The sequence below is a fragment of the Suricata suricatta genome, chromosome 2 (genome assembly GCF_006229205.1).
Source record: "Suricata suricatta isolate VVHF042 chromosome 2, meerkat_22Aug2017_6uvM2_HiC, whole genome shotgun sequence".
In the NCBI taxonomy this organism is placed as follows: Eukaryota; Metazoa; Chordata; class Mammalia; order Carnivora; family Herpestidae; genus Suricata; species Suricata suricatta.
The window spans coordinates 102,914,767-102,938,170 of NC_043701.1; the positions used below are offsets into that span (position 1 = coordinate 102,914,767).

General features: G+C 43.4%; 1 protein-coding gene and 1 pseudogene across 1 annotated transcript; one reads left to right on the forward strand and one right to left on the reverse strand.

Moving 5' to 3' along the window:
- Positions 1–2,196: 2,196 nt before the first annotated feature.
- Positions 2,197–11,171, forward strand: MRPS24 (mitochondrial ribosomal protein S24). The gene is made up of 4 exons (XM_029931152.1): positions 2,197–2,370; positions 2,451–2,519; positions 2,688–2,799; positions 10,733–11,171. The coding sequence occupies exons 1-4, from the start codon at positions 2,332–2,334 to the stop codon at positions 11,014–11,016; spliced, it is 504 nt and encodes a 167-aa protein (XP_029787012.1). The 5' UTR covers positions 2,197–2,331; the 3' UTR covers positions 11,017–11,171.
- A 6,856-nt stretch (positions 11,172–18,027) lies between these two features.
- Positions 18,028–20,997, reverse strand: LOC115275497 (annotated as a pseudogene).
- Positions 20,998–23,404: the final 2,407 nt, after the last annotated feature.

Here is a 23,404-nt window from a genome sequence, read left to right on the forward strand (position 1 = left end):
AGAGAGACAGCATGAGCAGGGGAGGGGCAGAGAGAGAGAGACACACAGAATCTGAAGCAGGCTCCAGGCTCTGAGCTGTCAGCACAGAGCTGGATGTGGGACTCAAACCTTCAAACTGAGAGATCTTGACCTGAGCCGAAGTCAAACACCCAACTGACTGTGCCACTCATCTGATTCTTGATCTCAGCTCAGGTCTTGATCTCAGGGGCATGAATTCAGGCCTCACATTGGGCCCAACGCTGGGCATGGAGCCTACTTAAAAAAAAAAAGGTCCTTTGGGAAAAGTTGAAAGTTCTCCTATTTGGAAAGTATTATGATTGGAGAACAGATCATTTTCTGTCCCCTTATGCGAAGCCATTGAAGGCCATAGTTTAAAATTTTAGAAATAAGACATTTCTAGTGAGGTAGACAAAAAATGCTGTCCCTTGATAAAGATTTTTTTGAGCTTCTAATCATTACAGAAATCTTGATTATGGAAAATACAGACATGTCTTGGTCCCACTGCCCCTCCTGGGCAACTCACCATCCACTTTTGCCTATGTTTCCAGTCCACGTAGATGATAATCCAGTCCTCCCTACCACAGGAAACCACAGGAGTATGCAGTCAGCATTAGGGCCAATGATGTAGGTAAAAAATGACCAAACATTGGCAATTCCATATCTTTCAGCCTATCAGTAACAACCATTTATCCTAACAGTTCTATGAGCTAGTAAAGCTAATAAAACACATTTTATAGATTTTGGAGCTGAGGCTCAATTCCACAAAGACTATCACAACAGGGCAGGACTCCAGTCCATGCTTTTCCATTTCTGTGAAGAGTTCTGAAATAATATACCCAGCGTTGCTATTTTTCTCCTCTGACAATAATTACTGGATACCAATTACAGCGACAATGCTCTGGTTTGAGTATGCATTTCCTTACATCCAGTCTTACACATTTCCTTCCTCAAGAACCAGACACTAGGGTTTGGGCCCATATAAAACCGTACATATTCCCCCGAAGAACGGGTAAAGTTTTAATCAAAACGTATTTCTTTTTGTGGATAAAAGCCAGAAGAGGGTTTTTTTTGTGTTTGTTTTTTTACTTTTTTTATTTTTGAGAAACAGAGCATGAAGAGGGGAGTGGCAGAGAGAAAGATACACAGAATCAGAAGCCGGCTCCAGGCTCTGAGCTACCGGTCAGCACAGAGCCCGAACCGGGGCTCGAACCCACGAACCGTGAGATCATGACTTGAGTCGAAGTCAGACGCTCAACCGACTGAGCCACCCAGGAGCCCCCAGAAGGTGTTTTTTTTTTTTTTAATTTAATTTTTACTTATTTTATTTAAAAACTTTAAATGTTTATTTTTGAGAGAGACAGTGTGAGCAGGGAAGGGGCAGAGAGAGAGAATATCTGGAGAGAGAGAGAGAGAGAGAGAGAGAGAGAGAGAGAATGAATGAGAGTATCTGAAGCAGCTCCAGGTTCTGAGCTGTCAGACCCCGGAGCTGGAAACCTAAGCTCAAGTCGGACGCTTAACTGACTGAGCCACCCAGAAACCCCTTTCCTTTTCTTTTTAAAGAATATTATCTGGAGGCAGAACTCAGCAGCCTGATTTCTAGAATCTGGGGACGAGCTCCGCTCACATCCCTGCCCTGCGGGCCCCAGGCAGGACGCAGCAGGCCCGGCGACCTCCAGGCTGTCCCGGAGGCCCTGTCCCTGCGGATGCGAGCTTTGGGGGGGCGACACCGCACCTCCGCATCATCCACGTTCCGCGAACCACGACGCACCCTCCGACCGTGGCAGGACGAGGAGAGGTGCACGGCTAGGCGTTCCTGGGCTGCTGGTTACAGAAAAGTCCAGCTCCCAGCATCGCTCCCAGAGGAGGAGCCCACCGACCAGCCACCGCAGACAGACTGCTCCCGGGCCGAGAGAATTCTCCCGCCTGCAGGGCCGCCCAGGCTGGGAGACCCAGACCTTCCGCAGCCCCGCCCGGAGGAAACAGCGAGCACTGGAGCAGACCCGCCCCGGCTGAGAAGCCGCGCACTTAGGCGGCCTCTCGGCTGCCCCTCCGCGGCAGGAAGGCCCCGCCGCGAGCTAGAGACACCGCCCACCAGAGGCCCCGCTCCAGCAGGTAGGGCCCCCATCCCAAGAGACTCCGCCCACAAACGGGCCTGCTCACGAATGAAGCCCCGCCCCCACAGAGAGGGCCCCGCCATCAGAGGTTCCGATTTCCGATTTGGTCTAGTCTGCAATCGTGGTCTCCCGAGGGTTGACTTATGCCCTGAGCTCGCCCCGCCCCGTCTCCTCTCCCTGTGCCGTCGTACGTCCGGCGCGTCGCGCTTAGTCCAAGATGGCGGCGCCCATGTTTTTCCGGGGGCTCAGGCCGCGGGTGAGTGGGCAACGCTGGCTGGGTCCCACGGTTCGTGTTCGCGACCTTAGTCTCCGTGTCACGTACTCCTTATCTCACAGGTGCTGTCTTGGAGCCGAGAGCTGCCGTGCTCCTGGTGTGCCCTGCACACGTCCGCGGTCTGCGCTAAGGTGAGCGTGGCCGGGCGCGGGGGCGCGAGAGCCGGGGCTGGAGGGGCGGAGGGCGCGGAGGTTGCACATCCGAGGGCGCGGGGGGCGGGGCGGAAGGGGCGCGGAGGCGTGTGTGGCCGCGACTTGGGTCGGTGGACGCTCAGAGTCACGGTCCTTCCCTGCTTCTAGAACCGGGCGGCCCGAGTCAGAGTGGGCAAGGGGGACAAGCCGGTGACGTATGAGGAGGCGCACGCTCCGCACTACATCGCCCACCGAAAGGGCTGGCTGTCGTTGCACACAGGTGAGGGGGCAGCAGAGGCCGCCATGCTGGGGGCCGGCGGAAGGGGAAGTTCTCGGCAGCGGCCTGTGACAGCAGGAGATCAACCCGTGCAATAGGCTACTTTCAGCTCCTACTTTTTCACAGATTTTACTCCTAGATTTCATATTCATGAGTTGTGTGCGGTGTATGCTGTCACCCGCATTCTCAGACGGGGCAGAGCAGCGACGTCGCGTACACCTTTCCCTCTGAGGTCGAGCTAGGCTCTGCTTTCTTGTTTAGGCTGCCAAGTGTTTCGAAAACAAGTGTTCTTTCCGAGATATGTTAGTGCTCCAGTTTTACGGTTTTGTGCTTTTTGTGGATGATTCCTCCGCTTTAAAATAGCCCAGATGCTGAAGTGTGAAGCACGGGAAGGGTGTGATGCACGTTGCAGAGAAAATCTGCACGTCTGGTAAGGTTTCTTCTGCCATAAACTACAATGCTGCTGGCACAGAGTTGAGTGTTAATCGGTCATTTGTATTAAACAGGGTGTCTCAAGGTGTCTTTAAACAGAAACTCGTGAAACAAAGTTACATATTGATGTTTTTACCAAAAATCTCTTAATCAAGGGCATGCAGAAACATAACCCTGTTTTTCCCCTAAGAGTGGTGGTCATTGTTCCTGAATTCGTTGTTCATGGTGACTTGATAGAATGTAACCCCTGCGAGTTAGGGTCAGCTGTATTTTCTTCAGTATTATGGTTCTCAACTTGGATGTGTTGAGATCCATCTGTCTAGAAAAGGTACTTAAAATGCAGATGCCTGTCCCCACCCTGTTCAGGTTCTGGTCCTAAGATCTGGGGATGGGCGTGGATGCTCTAAGAGGTGCAGGAGTTTCAGGATCTGTACTGAGAATCCACTGATTGAGGCTGTGTGAGAGGGCTCATGTCCCCAATCCCAGAAGTAGCTGGTGGCTTCATCTCTCAGGACCAACAGTGGCCAATGTTCTATAAAGAGTCCGGAAAGAATGTGAAAGAGCTAGACGGAAAGAATCATCTGGGTTTTGTGCCCTGTTAAGGCCTCAGTTTTTCCCTTTTGTAAAGCAAGGATAACCAGTAATACCCACTTTACAGGATTTGTTTGGGAATTGAATGAAATAATGTACTTTGAACTTTCTTTAAAAATTTTTAATATAATTTATTGTCAAATTAGCTTAAATACAACACCCAGTGGCCATCCCAACAAGTGCCCTCCTCAATGCCCATCACCTACTTTCCCCTCTCCCCTACTCCGCTGTCCACTCTCAGTCTGTTCTCTGTATTTAAGAGCCTCCGGCTTTGGCTCAGGTCAGATCTCGCGTTCGTGGGTTCGAGCCCTGCCTCGGTCTCTATGCAGACAGCTAGCTCAGCGCGTGAAGCCTGCTTTTGGTTCTGTGTCTCCTTCTCTCTCTGCCTCTCCCCCTCTCATGCTCTGTCTCTCTCTGTATCAAAAATAAATAAAACATTTTTAAAAAATTTAAAAAAAGAGTCTCTTGTGGTTTGCCTCCCTCTCTCTGTTTGTAATTTTTTTTCCCTTTTCCTCCCCTATGGTCCTCTGTTAAGTTTCTCTTGTTACAAATTGAGTGAAAACATAGGCTATCTGTCCTTCTCTGCCTGACTTATTTCACTCAGTATAATATTCTTGAGTTCCATCCACATTGCTGCAAATGGAATGATTTCATTCTTTCTCATTGCCATGTAGTATTCCATTGTATATATAAAACACATCTTCTTGATCCATTCATCAGTAGATGGACATTTAGGCTCTTTACATGATTTGGCTCTTGTTGAAAGTGCCACTAGGAACATTGGGGTACACGTGCCCCTATGTATCAGCACTCCTGTATCCGTTGGGTAGATTCCCAGCAGTTCTATTGCTGGGTCATAGGGGAGTTCTACTGGTAGTTTTTTGAAAAAATTCCACACTGATTTCCAAAGCGGCTGTACCAGTTTACATTCCCACCAACAGTGTAGGAGGGTGCCCGTTTCTCCACATCCTCGCCAGCATCTATAGTCTTTTGATTTGTTCATTTTAGACACTGACCGGCGTGAGGTGGTATCTCAGTGTGGTTTTGATTTGTATTTCCCTGATGCTGAGTGGCTGAGCATCGTTTCATGTGCTTGTTGGCGATCTGGATGTCCTCTTTGGAGAAGTGCTGGTTCAAGTCTTCTGCCCACTTCTTCACTGGATTATTCGTTTTTCGGGTGTTGAGTTTGGTGAGTTCCTTATAGATTTTGAATACTAGCCCTTTATCCGACGTGTTGTTTGCAACTATCTTTTCCCATTCTGTCAGTCGCCTGTTAGTTTTGCCGATTGTTTTCTTTGCAGTGCAGAAGCTTTTTATCTTGATTAGATCCCAATAGTTTATTTTTGTTCTTGATTCTATTGCCTTTGGGAATGTGTCATGTAGGAAATTGCTGCGATTGAGGTCAAGGAGGCTATTTCCTGCTTTCTCCTCTAGGGTTTTGATGGTTTCCTGTCTCACATTCAGGCCCTTTATCCATTTTGAGTTTATTTTTGTGAATGGTGTAAGAAAGTGGTCTGGTTTCATTCTTCTGCATGTTGCTGTCCAGTTCTCCCAGCACTACCTGTTAAAGAGGCTGTCTTTTTTCCACTGGAAACTCTCCTGCTTTGTCAAAGATTAATTGCCTTTAGTTTTCTTCTTCAGTAGTACTTTGGCTCTTCGGGGTCTTTTGTGATTATACAAATTTTAGGATTCTTCTAGCTTTGAGAAGAATGCTGGTGTAATTTTGATGGGGATTGCATTGAATGTGTAAATTGCTTTGGGTAGTTTTGACATTTTAACAATATTTATACTTCCAATCCATGAGTATGGAATGTTTTTCCATTTATTTTGTGTCTTCACTGTCCTTCATAATCGTCTATGGTTTTCAGCATACAGATCTTTTACATCTTTGGTTAGGCTTATTCCTAGATATATTATGGTTTTGGTGCAATTGTAAATGGAATTGGTTTCTTTATTTCTCTTTCTGTTGCTTCATTATTGTTGTATAGAAATGCAACTGATTTCTTGTAATCAGTGATTACATTGATTTTGTACCCATGATTTTGCTGAATTCATGGATCGGTACTAGCAGTTTTTTGGTGGATTCTGTCAGGTTTTCCATGTAGAGTATCGTGTTATCTGCAAAAAGTGAAAGTTTGACTTCTTCTTTGCCAATTTTGATGCCTTTTATTTCCTTTTGTTGTCTGATTGCTGATGCTAGGACTTCCAGCACTGTGTTCAACAACAGTGGTGAGAGTGGACACCCCTGTCGTGTTCCTGATCTCAGGGGGAAAGCTCTCGGTTTTTCCACATTGAGGATGATATTAGCTATGGGCTTTTCATAAATGGCTTTTATGATTTTTAAGTATGTTCCTTCTGTCCTGACTTTCTTGAGGGTTTTTATTAAGAAAGGATGCTGTATTTTGTCAAATGCTTTTTCTCCATCTGTTGACAGGATCATGTGCTTCTTATCCTTTCTTTTATTAATGTGATGTATCACATTGATTGATTCGTGAATATTAAACCAGCCCTGCAGCCCAGGAATGAATCCTAATTGATCGTGGTGAACAATTTTTATATGTTCTTAAATTTGATTTGCTAGTATATTATTGAGAATTTTTGCATCCATGTTTATCAGGGATATTGGCCTGTAATTCTTATTTTTTGTGGGTTCTCTGTCTGGTTTGGGAATCAAGGTAATGCTGGCTTCATAGAATGAGTCCAGAAGTTTTCCTTCCATTTCTGTTTTTTGGAACAGCTTGAGAAGGGTAGGTATTAACTTAGCTTAAATGTCTGGTACAATTCCCCAGGGAAGCCATCTGGTTCAGGACTCTTATTTGCTGGGAGATTTTTGACACCTGATTCCATTTCTTCACTAGTTATGGGTCTGTTCAAATTTTCTGTTTCTTCCCATTTGAGTTTTGGTAGTGGATGGGTGTCTAGGAATTTGTCCAGATTGTCCAGTTTGTTGCCATTTACTTTTTCATAGTATTCTCTGATAATTGCTTGAATTTCTGAGGGATTAGTTGTGATAAATCCATTTTCATTTGTGATTTTATCTATTTGAGTCCTCTTTTTTTTTGAGCACTTTGGCTAGGGATTTATCAGTTTTGTTTATTTTTTCAAAAAACCAACTCTTGGTTTCAGTGATCTGTTTTATTTTTTTTAAATTCTATATTATTTATTTCTTCTCTGATCTTTATTATTTCTCTTCTGCTGGGTTTGGGATTTCTATGTTGTTCTGCTTCTAGTTTCTTCCGGTGTGCTATTAGATTTTGTATTTGGGATTTTCCTTGTTTCTTGAGATAGGCCTGAATTGCAATGTATTTTCTTCTTAGTACTGCCTTTGCTACATCCCAAAGGGTTTGGATTGTTGTGTTTTCATTTTCATTTGTCTGCATATATTTTAAAATTTCTTCTTTAATTGCCTGGTTGACCCATTTGTTCTTTAGAGGATGTGCTTTAACCTCCATGCATCTGGAGGTTTTCCAAACGTTTTCCCTGTGGTTGATTTCAAGTTTCGTAGCATTGTGATTTGAAAGTGTGCATGGTATGATCTCAATTCTTTTATATTTATTGAGGGTTATTTAGTGACCAACTATGTGATCTATCTTGGAGAATGTTCCCAGTGCACTCAAATAATGTGTATTCTGCTGCTTTAGGATGCAAAATTCTAAATATATTTTTCAAGTCCATCTTGTCCAGTGTATCATTCAGGCCATTTTTTCTTTATTGATTTTTCTGTCTAGATGATCTGTCCATTGCTGTAAGTGAAGTATTAAAGTCCCCTGCAATTACCACATTCTTACCAATAAGATTGCTTATGTCTGTGATTGTTTTATATACGTGGGTACTTCCAAATTTGGCTCATAAACATTTATAATTGTTAGCTCTTCTTGATGGATAGACTCCGTAATTATGCTATAATGTCTTCCTTCATCTCTTTTTACAGCCTTTAGTTTAAAACCTAGTTTGTCTGATATAAATTTGGCTACTCATGCTTTCTTCCAGTAGCATGATAGATAGATGGTTCTCCATCCCCTCACTTTCAATCTGAAGGTGTCCTCAGGTCTAAAATGAGTCTCTTGTAGACAGCAAATAGATGGGTCTTGTTTTTTTTTTTTATCCATTCTGATACCCTATGTCTTTTGATTGGAGCATTTAGTCCATTTACATTCAGTGTTATTATTGAAAGATATGGTTTTAAGTTATCTGTGGATTTCATGCTTGTAGTGATGTCTATGGTCCTTTGTGTTCCTTGCAATGGTTTCCCTCATAGAGTCCCCCTTTAGGATCTCTTGCAGGGCTGGTTTAGTGGTGATGAATTCCTTCAGGTTTTGTTTGTGTGAGAAAACCTTTATCTCTCCTTCCATTCCAAATGACAGTCTTGCCTGATAAAGGATTCTTGACTGCATACTTTTCCTATTTAGCACATTGAAAATTTCCTGCCACTCCTTTCTGGCCTGCCAAGTTTCAGTAGCTAGGTCTGCTACTACTCTTACGTGTCTACCCTCGTAGGTTAAGGCCCATTTATTTCTAGCTGCCTTCAGAATTCGCTATCTTTGTAGTTTGCCAGTTTCACTATGATATGTCATGCAGGAGATTGATTCCTGTTATATTTGAAGGGAGTTCTCTGTGACTCCTGGATTTCAGTGTATGTTTCCTTTCCCAGATTTGAGAAGTTCTCAGCTGTGATTTGTTCAAGCACACCTTCGGCTCCTTTCTCTCTCTCTTCTTATGGAACTCATATGATAATGGATATTGTTTTGTTTTATTGAATCACTTAGTTCTCTGACTCTCCCCTCGTGGTCCAGAATTTTTTAAAAACTTTTTTCAAAAAAAAAAAAATCTTTTTTCAGCTTCAGCTTTTTCCATAATTTTCTATTTCACTTAATCTTTTCTCTGCCTCTTCGATTTACCCTGTCACTGCCTCCAGTTTATTTTGTACCTCATTTGCAGCGTTTAATTCATCATGACTATTTTTTAGTTCCTTGATCTCTGCAATAATAGATTTTCTGCTGTGTTCTATGCTGTTTTCAAGCCCAGTGATTAATCTTACGGCTATTATTGTATCTTGGTCAGTTACATTGTTTATATCTGTTTTGATCAATTCTTTAGTTGTCTTTTCTTCCTGGAATTTCCTTTGAGGAGCATTCTTATGTTTCATCATTTTGGCTAGTGTTCTGTCCCTTAAGTGTTTTAAAAGCTTGTTATGCGTCCTGCACCTGTGATCACTACTATATTAAAGAGGGATCCTACACTGTCCAGGGCCTGGCCCTTCAGGAGATGTTTTTTGAGTGTGTTACTTGTTCTCTGTTGTGAATTTGGTTACTTTATCTCCCTACTCTAGTGATGTTTTGGACCCTCCACCAGGTGTGCTTTGATTTGTTTGTTGAAGTAGCCCTGGATAGGAAAACAAACAGACAGAAGCCAGAAGACAAAAACATGCAAACACACACACACAAAACAAAATTACAGAAACACCAGCTACAAGTAAACAACAGGGTGGAGGCCGGTGCTGACGAAGGGGCCTTATCCCATACAAAGAGAGGAGTGAGAAGTGGCGGGGGGTGGGGGAGGACATAAAAAAATAAAAATTGACCAGAGAAACTATATGGCTTAATCCAGAGAGAGAGAAAGGAAAATAAAGAAGGAGGCAGGGAAAAAAAAGAAAATTGACCAAAGAAACTAGATGCCTTAATCTAGAGAGAGAGAAAGGAAAATAAAGAAAAAGGTATAGAACATGTATCAAGAGAATAGATTAAATATGTGTGCTTAAACAAACCAACAACAAGAGTAACCCAACTAGAGGAGGGAAGAGATAAGAAGAAGGAAAGGAAGGAAAAATATATTTACATAATAAGAATTGTCCAAGAAATAAATCCGGCAATGCACCAGCACTGGTGTGGAGGGGGAGCTGTGTGGCTCATCAGCGTCAATCCCGTTCCAGTAAATATTCAGTCACCAGGCGTGGATGGGAGTGCTTTGGGGTAGGTGGGTCTCATCTCCACTGTGGGCCCTGCCATCTGATCCCTGAGGCCCAACCTTGGTTGTGATGGAGAGAAAAATAGCGACCCCCCAGTGTCTTCCACAGACCGGGTATCCCAAACCACTGTATTCTAGCGTCCTCACTGTGCTGCGGGTGCAAACGAGGCATTGTGTCCCACTCTATGGACTCCCGTGCCTCCCTCGTACTTGGTTGGGACTCCAACTCCTGCTCCATGCGCCTGGGTACTGGGGGAGTGCCACTCAGCGCCACCCGATAGATGGTCCCTGGCTGCGGGTACAGGCAGTCTTTGTCCTTTGAGTAGATATATACCTTCTTCCCACAGCACTGCAGGGACGGAATCACTTTTTCCTACTGTGGACTGTGCCTCTGACCTAGTTACCGAGCCCGGGTCTGGCTCCCCTCCTCCCCAGGTATGCGGTCCGGGCAGCAGGCCCCAGTCCGGAGAAAGCCCCTTAGTTAGAGATTGGATCTTTCTCCATCCATGTCTGTGGTCCTTCTCTTATCCAGACTGAGTCCTCTGCTTCCCCAGCTTCTCTTCCTCTTCCCCTGGTCTCTCCGCAGAAGGGTATCCTTCCCCTCGTCCATTTTATCTCTTCCAGTTCGCAGTCAGGGAGCAATGGCCCATCAGGTTGTCCCACTGGGTCCCTGGAAGTGGCTCTGTCACTTTGCCTCCCAGAGTCTTGGAGTTCAAAGACCTTTGGCCTCAGCACTCCTTTGTTTGAGAGGCAAGGGGACTTTGGATCCCCCTATTTCTTCACCATGTTGCCCCCTCCCCCCCATTTTGAATTTTAAAGTGTTACTCTTTTTATCTCACTTAAAGAAGAAAAAAGCCAGGGTGTGGGAGGTGGAATTGAGCACTTAGTGTTCTCAGATGTTACTTCTGTAGTTTTTTGCTGATTCTTCATGGTGCCTTTCTCTCTTCAGGTAACCTGGACGGGGAGGACAATGCTGCAGAGCGGACAGTGGAAGATGTTTTCCTTCGAAAGTTCATGCTGGGCACTTTCCCAGGGTGTCTGGCCGACCAGATTATCCTTAAGCGCCGGGCTAATAAGGTGGAGATCTGTGCCCTGGTCCTGAGGCAGCTGCCTGCGTACAAGTTCTACTTCCTGGTGGGTTACAGTGAGACTCTGCTCTCCCACTTTTACAAATGTCCTGTCCGTCTGCACCTCCAAACCGTGCCCTCGAAGGTCGTGTACAAGTACATCTAAGACAGTCACCTTTTTTGCGTCAGGCTCGGGCCTGCCAAAGACAGAAGTATGTGGGGAAGGGGTGAAGTGGGAATGGGGAAGATGCATCCCCTCAGTGTACTGAGGATTTGTTTCCAAAGCTGCTGTTGAATAAATAGAATTTCTGTGTTGTCTTGCCTCTTGGCTTGTCTTTACTGGTTAGAGAACTGGAATAGGGTCTTCTTGAGGGTGCTCTAAGGCTCCCAGACAGGCCGCTGCCTGTTCGAGGTTTAGGTAACCGCTGCAGTGCAGTGGTAATCTTGTGCCAGTCACTTCATCAGGAACTTTACCAAATGTTCGTTGTTTTCTCCCAAAATGGAAAGATCCATTTTTGGTGATTATAAAATAATGTTGGTTTTTAAAAATTTTAAACAATGTGTACATGTGTCGACCATGAGAGTTTCTTTTAATTCTTCCACAGAGAGAATGACTGTGGACAGTTTATTTTATTTGCATATGTACTTTCCCCCCAGAAACACCTTAATGGGTACCCATTGTTTATTAAACAAGCTTTCAGTGGAACAGAGATTCTATGCCACAGACCTTTGTGGGTGCTTGGAATCCATCAGTGAACAAAATATTCTGTTCCAGAATCCCTGCCTCCATGACACCTGTGTCCCTGTGGAGGTGGGCATGACTCCAAGCAGATGAGGAAGGTGGACCTATATAGCTCAGTGGGGGAGAGCATTTCAGAAAGTTTTTGCAAAAACTGCACATGGTGCTGGGTCGTGGGGCAGAAATTGCTGACTAATTTCATTCTGACACTGACCTTGACCTTCACCTTGACCATGACCCTGATACACTTAACCTTGAACTTCAACCTCACACACCCTAATCCCAAACCTGACCTTGATTTATTACCCTGACGGATTCTACACTAAAGCATTACCCTCACTCCAACAGTAATGCTCTCCCTAGTCCTGTCCACAACTTGACCTTCACTCAACTTTACTCTTGCTTGAGGATCTCACCAGGATCCTCCCAGAATCATGCCTCACTCTGACGCTGACTTTGATTATGTCCTTTATATAACCCTCTCAGTCTGAGTTTCACTGTGAAAACATCATCCTAATGCTATCTGATCTTACCATGTCCCTGACTGATCTCATCTTAACTCCAAATTAGGAGTTGCTTGCTTTGACTCTGACCCTAATCCTGACCCAGATTCTTAGGACCTCGACCATAAAACTGAAAGTCATTTAAATTAGACCCTAACCCTGATCTTCCCTCATTGATAAACTGGACTCTGACCTTGACCTTGAAACTCAACCATCACCCAGACTCTCCCTTACACAGATCTGAACCTTTCCTTAATTAACCCTGATCATAATCCTGATTCTAATAGTCAACAACCTTGGATTGATAAGACTGATTGTCCATTCAGGTCCTGAGATACTTTCATAGCCTGCTGACAAAACTCACCCTTCACCTGACTCTAACCCTCAGGCCTGACACTTCTGATCTCCACTCTTGACACTGACCCTGACCCTGGGTTTCCTGTGAATTTGACCCTCACCATCTTCCTGATTCTCACCATAACACTGACTTTAACCATTACCTTAATACTCATCTGACTGATCGTCAGCTGGATTTGATCATGTCCCTGACCCTCATGACCCTGATCAACCCACATGCTGACCATGAAACCACCTAACCTTGATCTTGACCCTGAGACTTATTCAAATCCATAACTGACACAGGTCCAAACTGTGACCTTGATGTGCACCCTTGCTTTGCTATTCACTCATTACCCAGTTCTTGACCCTGATCCATTTTTTAATTCAAATACATTTGACATATAACATTGTATAAATTTGGTGTATCAACTTAACATGTGTATCTTAAATATATCATATGTATCTTAATACATATGAGTGCAACAATTAGCACCTCTATCATATTATAGAATTATCCTGTCTTTTTAGTCATTGGAATAATGAAGTTCTGGGTTGCTAGCAAGTTTGTTGATTATAATACAATATTGTCTGTATTCTCTGTATTGTGCCTTGTATCTCTAGGGCTCATTTATTCTTCATTATAAATTTGTACCCTTAGACAAAAACTGCCCAGTCCCTTCACCTCCCCCACCCTTGGGAACCACCATTTCACTCTGTGAGTTTGGCTTGTTTAGATTCCACATATAAATGATATCCTACAGTATTTGTCTTTTTCCATATGAATTCTTTCACTTAGCATAATTTCCACAAGTCCATCCATGTTGTTGCAAATGGCAGGATGTCCTCTTTTTCTCATGGCTGAATCATACTCCATCGTGTACCACATCTTCTTTATCCATTCATTTGTTGATGGGCAGGTGGTTGTTTCCATATGGGCTATTGTGAACAATACTGCAGTAAGTATGAGAGTGCATCTCTCTCTTCAAAATCCTGTTTTTATTTTCTTTGTGTATACACCCAGACATGGAATCACTGGATCACTGGTAGGACTATTTTTAATTTTCTGAATTTTTTCAAACGTTTTTATTTATTTTTGAGAGACAGATCACAAACGGGAGGAGGAGGAGGAGGAGGAGGAGGAGGAGAGAGAGAGAGAGAGAGAAATACAGATTTGGAAGCAGGCTCCCGGCTCTGAGCTATCAGCAGAGCCCAATGCAGGACTCGAACCCTCGAACTGTGAGATCATGACCTGAGGTGAAGTAGGACGCTTAACCGACTTAGCCACCCAGGTGCCCCTATTTTTAATTTTTTTTATAAGCCTTCATATTGTTTTCCTATGTGGTTGAATCAAAGTACATGCACACCAACAGCGTGAAAGAGTTCCCTTTTCTCCATATCCTCGTCAGCAAGTTTTTAGCTCTTCTTGACAATAGGTGTTCTGACGGGTATGTGGTGATGTCTCACTGTGGTTCTGATTTGCATTTCCCTGATGATGAGTGATGTGGGACATCTTTTCATGCACCTGTTGGTCATTTGGATGTGTTCTTTGGAAAAGGGTCCAGTTCTACTCATTTTCCAACTTGGAACTTGTTTCTTTTTGTTAGCAGATTCTTTATGCAAAAGGTTTTAAGTTTCATGGAGCCCTATTTGTTCATTTTCATTTCTGTCTTTTGTGCTGTTGGTGTCATCAAGAAATTATTGCCAAAACCAGTGTTCAGGAGCTTCTTCCCTACAGTTGCTTCTAGAAGCTTTATAGGAACACGTGTTTACGTTTAAGTCTTTAATCTCTCAACTATAAGCCAGGGCCCAGTTTAATTGCTCTGAATGTGCTCATCTAGTATCCCCCACCTTATTTGTTGACAAAACTATCCTTTCCCCATTGTGTGTTCTTGGCTTTTTTGTTGAATACTTTTTGACTGTATAAGCAGGGGTTCAGTTCTGTGCCTTCTATTCCATCCCATTGGTCTGTGTGTCTATTTTTGTCAGTATGCAGTAACATACTGTTTTACTTACTAAAGATTTGTAGTACAGTTTGAAGTCAGGATGTGTGGTATCTCTGGCTTTCTTTTTTGCTCAAGATTGCTTTGGTTATTCTGGGTCTTTTTTGATTTCAAAGAAATTTTAGGACTTCTTTATATTACTGTGACAAAGGCCTTTGGTGTTTTGATGGGGATTGCATTGAATTTGTAGATGGCTTTGGGTAGAATGGACATTAACAATATAAGTTCTTCAGACCTATGAACACAGGATGTCTTTCCACTTGTCTTTCCATTTCATTGATTTCTTTCAGCAACGTCTTATAGTTTTCATTGTAAGGACTTTCACATCCTCAGTTAAATTTATTCTTAAGTGTTCTATGGTTTTTGATGCTATTGAGAATGGGATAGTTATCTTTATTTCTTTTTCAGATGTTTCATTCTTAGTATATAGGAATGCAACTGATTTCTGTAACTTGATTTTGTGTCCCACAACTTGACTGAAATCATTGATTAGTTCTAATAGTTTTTGGGTTGGGCCTTTCAGACTATACAGACTCAGTATCAGCAGATAGTGACAGGTTCACTTCTCCCTTCAAGATTTATTTCTTTGTCTTGTCTATCTGAATACGACACCACATTAGGACTTCTGATACCGTATTGAATGAGAGTAGTGTACGTGAGCATCTAAACCTTGCTCCTGATCCTTGAGGAAAAGCTTTCAGTTTTCACCACTGAATATACTGTTAGCTGTGAGCTCATAACATGCGGCTTTTAATATTGTGGTGTGTTCCTTCTGTATTCGATCAGCTGAAGGTTTTTATGAAATGATGTGTTTCATCAAATGCTTCTTTTCCATCTATTAAGATGATCATATGATCTTTTTTCTTTTCCTTTTTATAATTTTTTAAAAGTTTATTTATTCTGAGACAGAGTACAAGGTGGCAAGAGGCAGAGAGAGAGAGAATCCCAAGCAAGCTCTATAGGCTTACAGAGCCTGAGGTGGGACTCAAACCCATGACTGGGATCCTGACCTGAGCTGAAATCAAGAGTTGGATGCCCAACCAACTGAGCCACCCAGGTGCCCCTCTTTTATTTTATTAATTAGATGTATCATACTTACTGATTTTTATATGTTGAATGATCCTTTCATTCCAAGGGTAAATCCTACTCACTGTCAGTGCAGAGCCTGTTGCAGGGCTTGAACTCAGGAACCATGAGATTATGACCTGACTGAGCCACCAGGCGCCCCCTTTATATGTGTTCTTGAATTCAATTTGCTAATGGATTGTTGAGTTTTTGCATCTATATTCATCAGAGATAATGATCTATAGTTTTCTTTTCTCTGGCTTTGCTATCAAGGCATGCTAGCCTTGCAGGATGAGTTTGGAAGTGTTTCTTCTCAATTTTTTGGAAGAGTTTGAGAAGAATGGCATTAATTCTTCTTTGAATGTCTGACAGGATCACCAGTGAGGCCATCTGGTCCTGGGAGAGGTTTCTGTGTTGAGAGGTTTTTGATCATGGATTCAATCTCTATTCATTATGGGTCTGTTCAGATTTTTTACTTCTTTCTGATTCTCTTTTGATAAGTTGTTTCTAGGAATGTATCCATTTCTTCTAAGTTATCTAATTTTTTGGCTTATCATTGTTCATAATAGTCTCACAATCCTGTTTCTCCTCAGTCTCAGTTGTAATGTTTCCTTTTTCACTCTAAATTTTGAGTCTTTTCTGTTTTTTCCTTAGTCTAACTAAAGATTTGTCAATTTTATCTTATTGAAGAACTAGTTCTTATTTACATCAACCCTTCCTCATCCCTAGTTCATTTATTTTTGCTCTGAGCTTTATTATTTGTTTCCTTCTGCTAACTTTGGGCTTAATATGTTCTTTTGTGTTCTTTTCTTCCTAGTTCCTTGAGGTGTAAGGACAGGTTGCTTATTTGAGACCTTAGAATGTCCTGACAGACACACCTGTCACTGTAAAGTTTCAGAACCACTGCTTTGTGCTTCATTCCATATGGTCTTATGTGTTGTATTTCCATTTTCATTTCTTTTGAGATACCTTTTTATTTTCCTTCTTTTTTCTTCTTTGGCCCATTAGTTGTTGAGGAGCATGTTGATAGCTGCCGCATATTTGTGGATTTTCCAGCTTTCTTCTTGTTGATTCCTAGTTTCATACCATTGTGGCAAGAAAAGATAGTTGGTATGATTTCAGTCTTTTCAAAGTAGCTAAGATCTGTTGTGTGTCATGTCATGTGGCCCATTCTGGAGAATGTGCAACTGGCACTTGAGGATAATGTGCATTCTGCTGCTGTTGGTTATTCATTTTTGAGAGAGCTAGAGACAGAGCATGAGCAGAGGAGGGGCAGAGCGAGAGAGAGGGAGACACAGAATCCGAAGCAGGCTCCAGGCTCTGAGCTGTCAGCACAGAGCCCGACGCTGGGCTCAAACTCACTAACCATGAGATCATAACCTGTGTCGAAGTCAGACACTTAACCTGTTGAGCCACCCAGGCGCTCCTGGTTCTCATGTTTTAACCCATGCAACCATTCTGCCCATTGATTGGTGACTTCAGTTTATTTAGAGTGATTATTTATGTTTAAGAACTCAATACTGCCACCTCACATTTTTCCTTCTGCTTGTTTTATATTTCCTTTGTTATTTTACCCCCTTTGTTTCTGTCACCTGTGTGAAGTGCTGGCTTTCCACAGTGTACACTTTGGTCTCCCCTTTTCTAGTTTTGTGACTCTACTCTAGAATTTTGTTTCAATGTTACTGTGTGGATTACAAAAAGCATGTTAGATAAAATAGTCCTTTTTACACTGATAGCACCTTATTTTCATTCCCTATTAAATTTTCCACCCTTTCACTCTTCCCCTTTTATTTTTGATGTTACAATGTACCTCTTTTTTTTTCTATTGATTATTCACTTGGGGGGGGCGAGCATTGAGTGGGGGAAGGGTAGAGAGAGAGAGAGAGAGGAAATAGAATCCCAAGTGGCTCCACGCTATGAACACAGAGCCCGGTGTGGGGCCCGAACTCACAACACATGAGTCAAAACTGTGAGACCATGACCTAAGCCAAAATCAAGAGTCAGCCACTTAACCGAGTCAACCACCCAAGTGCCCCAAAATGTACCTCTTTTTATGCTGTGAATTCCCTGAGAAGTTATAGTCGCTTCAGTTTTGATTTGGGGTTTTTTTTTTTTTTGCATTTTATGCAAAAATCCAGGTTTTATTTTTACTTATCCTTACATTGGGTGGGAGGTGATATCAGGAACTTATAGGCAAACAAGAACTTTTGTTTTCTACCTCTTAGCTGAACGAAATTACACAGAATGTGGCATTATCATTAGGCAAGACTTGCTTTTTTACATTTTATACAAGAATACAATATTATCCTTTTTTGAACAAAATGCCCAGATTACTAAGGAAATCATCTTTGGGGGAAATTTTTAATAAGCATATTTAAAGAAATCCTCCAGTAGGAAATGGGAGAATTCATTGCTGTAACCACTTATATAGCCTTATAAGTAATCTGTCAAACTTATCTGTGCATCATCAACATTTCCTCATTGGAAATATCTGTGTTTCCACATCACAGTCCCCAGATGACTTTCAAGTCTCAAAATTCCGTGTCTCCTTTGGCTTGCTTCTCTCTCGATTCCACCCAGGCCTTATTAATGGTTCGCTTCATATTGTCATCACCATCTTCATAAGGAGGGCTTTTCTTTCTCTTCGCATTCTTCTTCACCCTGAGTCAGGTAGTCCCGCCTTGTGTTTTCTGCTTTCTTTCTACATAAGATAAGAACTGTATCTGTCTTAACTTTTTTTGAACTGCCTTCCACAGATATGGGTTTCAAGAGATTGTTCACAATCATGGTGTAGCTCTTCCCATTTAGATTCCTTACCAAAAGATCATATGACCTGTCTGTGAAATGCACCTGCACATTCTCAATGGGGATTTGATGCACTCCACTTAAGGTAATGTAGATTTTCACAAGCTTAGCTGACTGATCCCACCTGTAATTACTGATTTTCACTGTGTATCCCGTTGTAATGGCAGCAACCACAGCGCTGGCGTCTCACTGTCAAGGAGTTCTGCTTTTCTCAGTGATTTCTACTGCATCTTGTTCTTAGTTTCTGTCTCGATCTTGGATTTTTCAGCTGTAAGGGCATCACATACTCTTTTTCTAATAGCCTTTTCCAGCAGCACCTTTACCTCTTCTAGATCTTTCTGTAGCTCTTCTAGAGCTGAAGCCGGGGTCTGGCGGGGTCAGCAAGGCCCGAGCTGCAGCTGCTCAGGCCAGAGAACAGGAAACACCACCTGGGCCGCTCCCCGGGCCCAGGCCCCACCCGCAGGAACCGCAGCCCACGAGCCCTTGACCCGGCGCCTCTGGAACCTTCGCGAACTCGTCCCCTCCAAACTATAAGTAGTTAACACATCATTCTAATATAAGTTTTCCCATTTTCTAATTCTGTTAGTTTTTTGCCTTTTTTTGGCGTATTATGTACCTTCATTTGCATTTATGTCACTCATCAGTGTGTTTTCCTTTCATCTGAAGAACCCCGTCCAGCATTTCCTTGAAGGCTAATCTAGTGGTGGTGAGCTCCCTCAGCTTTTGTGTGTCTAGCAAAGCCTCTGTTTCTCCTTTGTATCTGAAGGGTAACTTGGCTCGATAAAGTATTCTTGGCTGGCATTTTTAATTATTTAGCACTCGATAGGTCATTCTACTCTCTCCTGGCCTATAGTTTCTTCTGAGAAATCTGCTGATAGCCAAATGGGAGCTCCTTCGTAGGTTACTTTCTTTTGTTCCCTGTTTTCCTTTAAGATTCTTTCTTTATGATTGGTTTTTGACAGTTTCATTATAATGTCAAATATAATGAATGACTTTTCTTGGAGAAGGCCTTTCTGCATTGAGATAATAGAGTGTTCTATTAGTTTCTCGGACTTATATGTCCCAACTCCTTACACGTTTGGGAGGTTCTTAGTTATCCTCTAAATACATTCTCTGTTCAAGTCCCTGTCATTTCCTCCATCTTCAAGTCCTCTCTTCAAGTCCCTTGTCATTTCCTCCATCTGCTCTGCCCTGTTACCTAACCTCTCTAATGAATCCATCTTGTTCACTGAATTCTTCAGCTCCAGAATTTGTTTGGTTATTATTATTTTTAATATTTTAGTCTTTTTGGTAAAGAACTCCTTCTGTTCTTTAGTTTTATATCTGAGTTCCTTGAGTTACCCTTCTGAGCTTCTTGTAGCTCATTGTAGCTCTCTGCAACAGCTATTTTGGATTCTTTAGCAGTTAGACTGCAGTGTTCTGTGCCTGGGAGCTGGGTTACTGGAGAATTAACCTTTTTTGGTGATAACTGCATTACTGTGATTTTCTACAGTGTTCGATGACACTCTGATGCCAATTGTTGGCCGCCCTAATGAATGTATGATGATACCCCAGTGCCTGGCATTGTAGGTAGTGAACACCTTCCTCAACAAAGAGAATTTGTTTACTTTGTTACAGTTCACCTGGCTGGCAATTAGAAACCTTTCTTTTTTTTTAATGTTTTTTTAAATGTTTTATTTATTTTTGATACAGAGAGAGAGAGAGACAGAGCATGAGGGGGGAGGGGCAGAGAGAGAAGGAGACACAGAACCAGAAGCAGGCTCCAGGCTCTGAGCTAGTTGTAAGAGTCACCTTAAGGTGTGACCAAGCGGCCATTTCTCTGGGGGCTGGAGGAGAACACGTGCACAGACGACCCCCACCCCTCACCTGCAGACCTGGGATGTCCTGCCCCATTTGGAAGCAGCCAATCATGAAGCTCCAGCTTCCCATCACCCTGACAGATGAGGCAACCTATTCCATCCCGCCATGCCCCTGCAAGGCCCTTATTTGATAATCTGCCCTCCCAAGATCAAACCCAGAACCCCCTCACCCATAAACCCCTCCTCCCCCCCTGCCCATCGCCTATCAGGCACAACATCCCGACTCCCCACTCCCCGGGCCATGGGACCTTGCCCGGGAATCGCAGATCCCAATAAAGGCTTCCTTGGCTCCATAACGTAGTTTTTTTCCTCCCATCTCTGCCTCCAACTATTAAATCTTACACGAGTTGTCAGCACAGAGCCTGACGTGGGGCTCGAACCAACGAACGTGAGATCTGACCTGAGCTGAAGTCGGAGGTCTTAACCTACTGAGCCACCCAGGCGCCCCAGAAACCTTTCTTTTGTTTTACAGAAGGTGGCACTATTGCTCACATTTTTGGTTTCTCTACCTGAGTTGGCTCTTAGGGCTGCAGCAGAGTGGAGACAGGTACCTGGGCCTTTGGGGATGTCCACATCCTGGGAGGGGAATCCTGCAGTGGGGGGACTCCCAGATGTCCACAGGCACATCTCCTACTGAAATCTTGAAGCACACAGCAGGGAACATGTTCTTCCAATGCCTTTATCCTGGTCTGCCTTTTTCCCTTCCCTCCAATGTCCTGGTCATGGACTCACCACTTTCACTTTCCACCTGCGCTGGTTGAGGGGTAAGCTGTCACCAGTATTGCCCTGGGAAGGGGCCAATTCGAGTTCTTTTTTCTCCTCTGACTCCAAACCCATCCCTACCCTGCTTCAGTGATGTGCCTGATTTTCCCATTGCGGGGGACCAGCCCACACACCCCAGTCAAAAGGTCCCGAGTAGGGGGTTGGTGTGGGTGCAATATCTATAAGAAAGAAGACAGCCAATGTGAATGGTGGAAAAGCCACGTTTTACTAAGATAGTCAGGGTCTTATATACCATAGGTGATTACATCATTTCTTTAATGGTTACAGAGTTCAAGGTCTTTGAAGTAAAGACAAGCTCTGGAAAGGGTCTTTCTTAACAGGACAGTAGTAAATAACAGGAATTATCAAGTCATTGCAAGAGAGGGATTCCCTAATAATAGTCTGGCTCCAAGCATAAGATGAGCCTGAAGAATTCTATGAGGAGATTTACATTCCTTAAGGCCCCTCATCAGTTATTCATGGGCAAGATGCTTATCCTTTAATAGGCAAATCTTTTGGCAGAGGATTGTGTTTACTCCCAACAGCAGACAAAGAGCTAGAAAACAAAGTAAGGGAAGGCTGGAGCCGCTGATTGACCGTAAGTTGATTCAAAGCTTAAAAGTATATGCCTCTTTACAAAAAAACAAGAAAATCATAGGATGAACAGAAGCCGCATGTGCGGCCCAAGAGGCCAAATGTTGTTTCACAGTCTTTTGACTTGTTCCGCAACTTCCCAAATAGTTCACCTGCACCCCGGAGGCATAGCCATCAACGGTCACTTATATAGATTCTCCTGTGCCCCGGAAGCCTTGCCATCAAAAGTGGCTATGCCGGAGGTTTTTTGGCCTACTGGGCCCCAACATCCCATCAGGCTGGCTGAGCTTCCAGAAATTATCTCCAGTAAGTGACTCCCTGCTTTGTACTTTCCATTGTGCTTCCCCCAATTAGCAAGTATGGGTGGGGCTGGCTCATCAACTTTCTTGGATCTGCAATCCCCTTCAAGGTCCTGTCCACTTACTTTCTGATGCACAGGTGGGTAGGAATCTCGTGGGTGTCCTGGTGTGATGAGCAGAGGCATTTCTGTTTGGTTATGAATGTCAGATTAGTTGTAAATAAAAGGGGAGAGGAAAAAAAGGAAGATTCTCACAATCCTGATGCTGATGTCACACTTGGCCCTGAGCTTGAGCCTACAGTCACCCTAACCTTGATCCTAAACATGCCTTTCACCTTGAAAATGACCTTTGACCTTCACCCTGATATTGACATTGCAGCTTATCCTTAACCTGATTCTAAATCTGGCATTCACTATGATACCTATGCAGAATTGATCCTTACTGTCACTTTAACTCTGATCTATTCTCATCCTGAACCTTAATTATACCCAACCCTGACCCTAGTGATCCTGACCCTAATGTTCAAAATGAGTCATAATTTACATTCACTGAGGCAATTTACCTAAAACTGACCCAGACATTCATCCTGAAGCACTGATTATGACCCTGACCCAGATCATGAAACTTACCCTGACCCTACTTCCTGTGATGCCTACTTTCACACCAACCTTGACCTTCAGGGTGACCTTGACCCTCACCTGCCACCCTGACTCTTCACCTAATGTCAACCTGATTCTGACCCTAGCCCTCACCTCCACACTAAATTTGCCCCTGTACTTGACCCTCACCTTCACTCTTGCATTGGTTTTCCATGGCTGGCATGATGAATTACCATCAATGTAGTAAAGTGACATGGTTAAAGTGACATGGGTGTATTTGTCAGTTTTGCAGGTCAGAGGTCAAATCTAGGTCTTGCTCAATTAAAATCAAGGTTTCAGCAGAGCTGCGTTCCTTTCTAGAAACGTTTCAGATGCAGGAAAGGACTGTGAGCCAATGGAAAGCAGGAGTTCTCCACAAGATGGACAAGACTAGCAAAGGCATCCTCCCTGTGAACCTCCAGAAGGAACACAGCCCGCCAACCCACACTACACTTCTGAGCTGCACAGCTATGAGATACTAAATTTCTGTTGTTTCAGGCCACTAAGTTTGTGGAAATTTGTTCAAGCTTCAATAGAAAACTAATGCAGTGCTCAACCTTTAGGTGTCAAAAGTCTTTCTTCTTCTGCATTTGTAAAACAAATGTAGACTGACTCCCACTCAGTAGGAACATTGGCTTATGCTAGTATATTCCTTTTATTTTATGTTTATTTATTACTGAGACAGAGATGAGAGCTTGGAGGGGGAGGGGCAGAGAGAAGGAGACAGAATCTGAAGACAGGCTCCAGGCTCCGAGCTGTCAGCACAGAGCCTGTTGTGGGACTCGAACCCACGAAACTGTGAGATCATGACCAGAGCCGAAGTCAGACGCTCAACCGACTGAACTGCCCAGATGGCCCTGGTTGTTACTTGTCCTTGTCTGGGGATTGGCTAGAGGCAGGTTAAAGAATACTCAGGAATAGTAAAGAGGCCTCGGGGCACCGGAGCCGCTG

Excerpts from the sequence above, each read along its gene's own strand:
- MRPS24 (XM_029931152.1), top strand. The coding sequence starts at position 2,332 with ATGGCGGCGCCCATGTTTTTCCGGGGGCTCAGGCCGCGG. Across the intron at positions 2,520-2,687 it reads CGTCCGCGGTCTGCGCTAAG|AACCGGGCGGCCCGAGTCAG; the intron begins GTGAGCGTGGCC and ends CCCTGCTTCTAG. Across the intron at positions 2,800-10,732 it reads CTGGCTGTCGTTGCACACAG|GTAACCTGGACGGGGAGGAC; the intron begins GTGAGGGGGCAG and ends TTCTCTCTTCAG.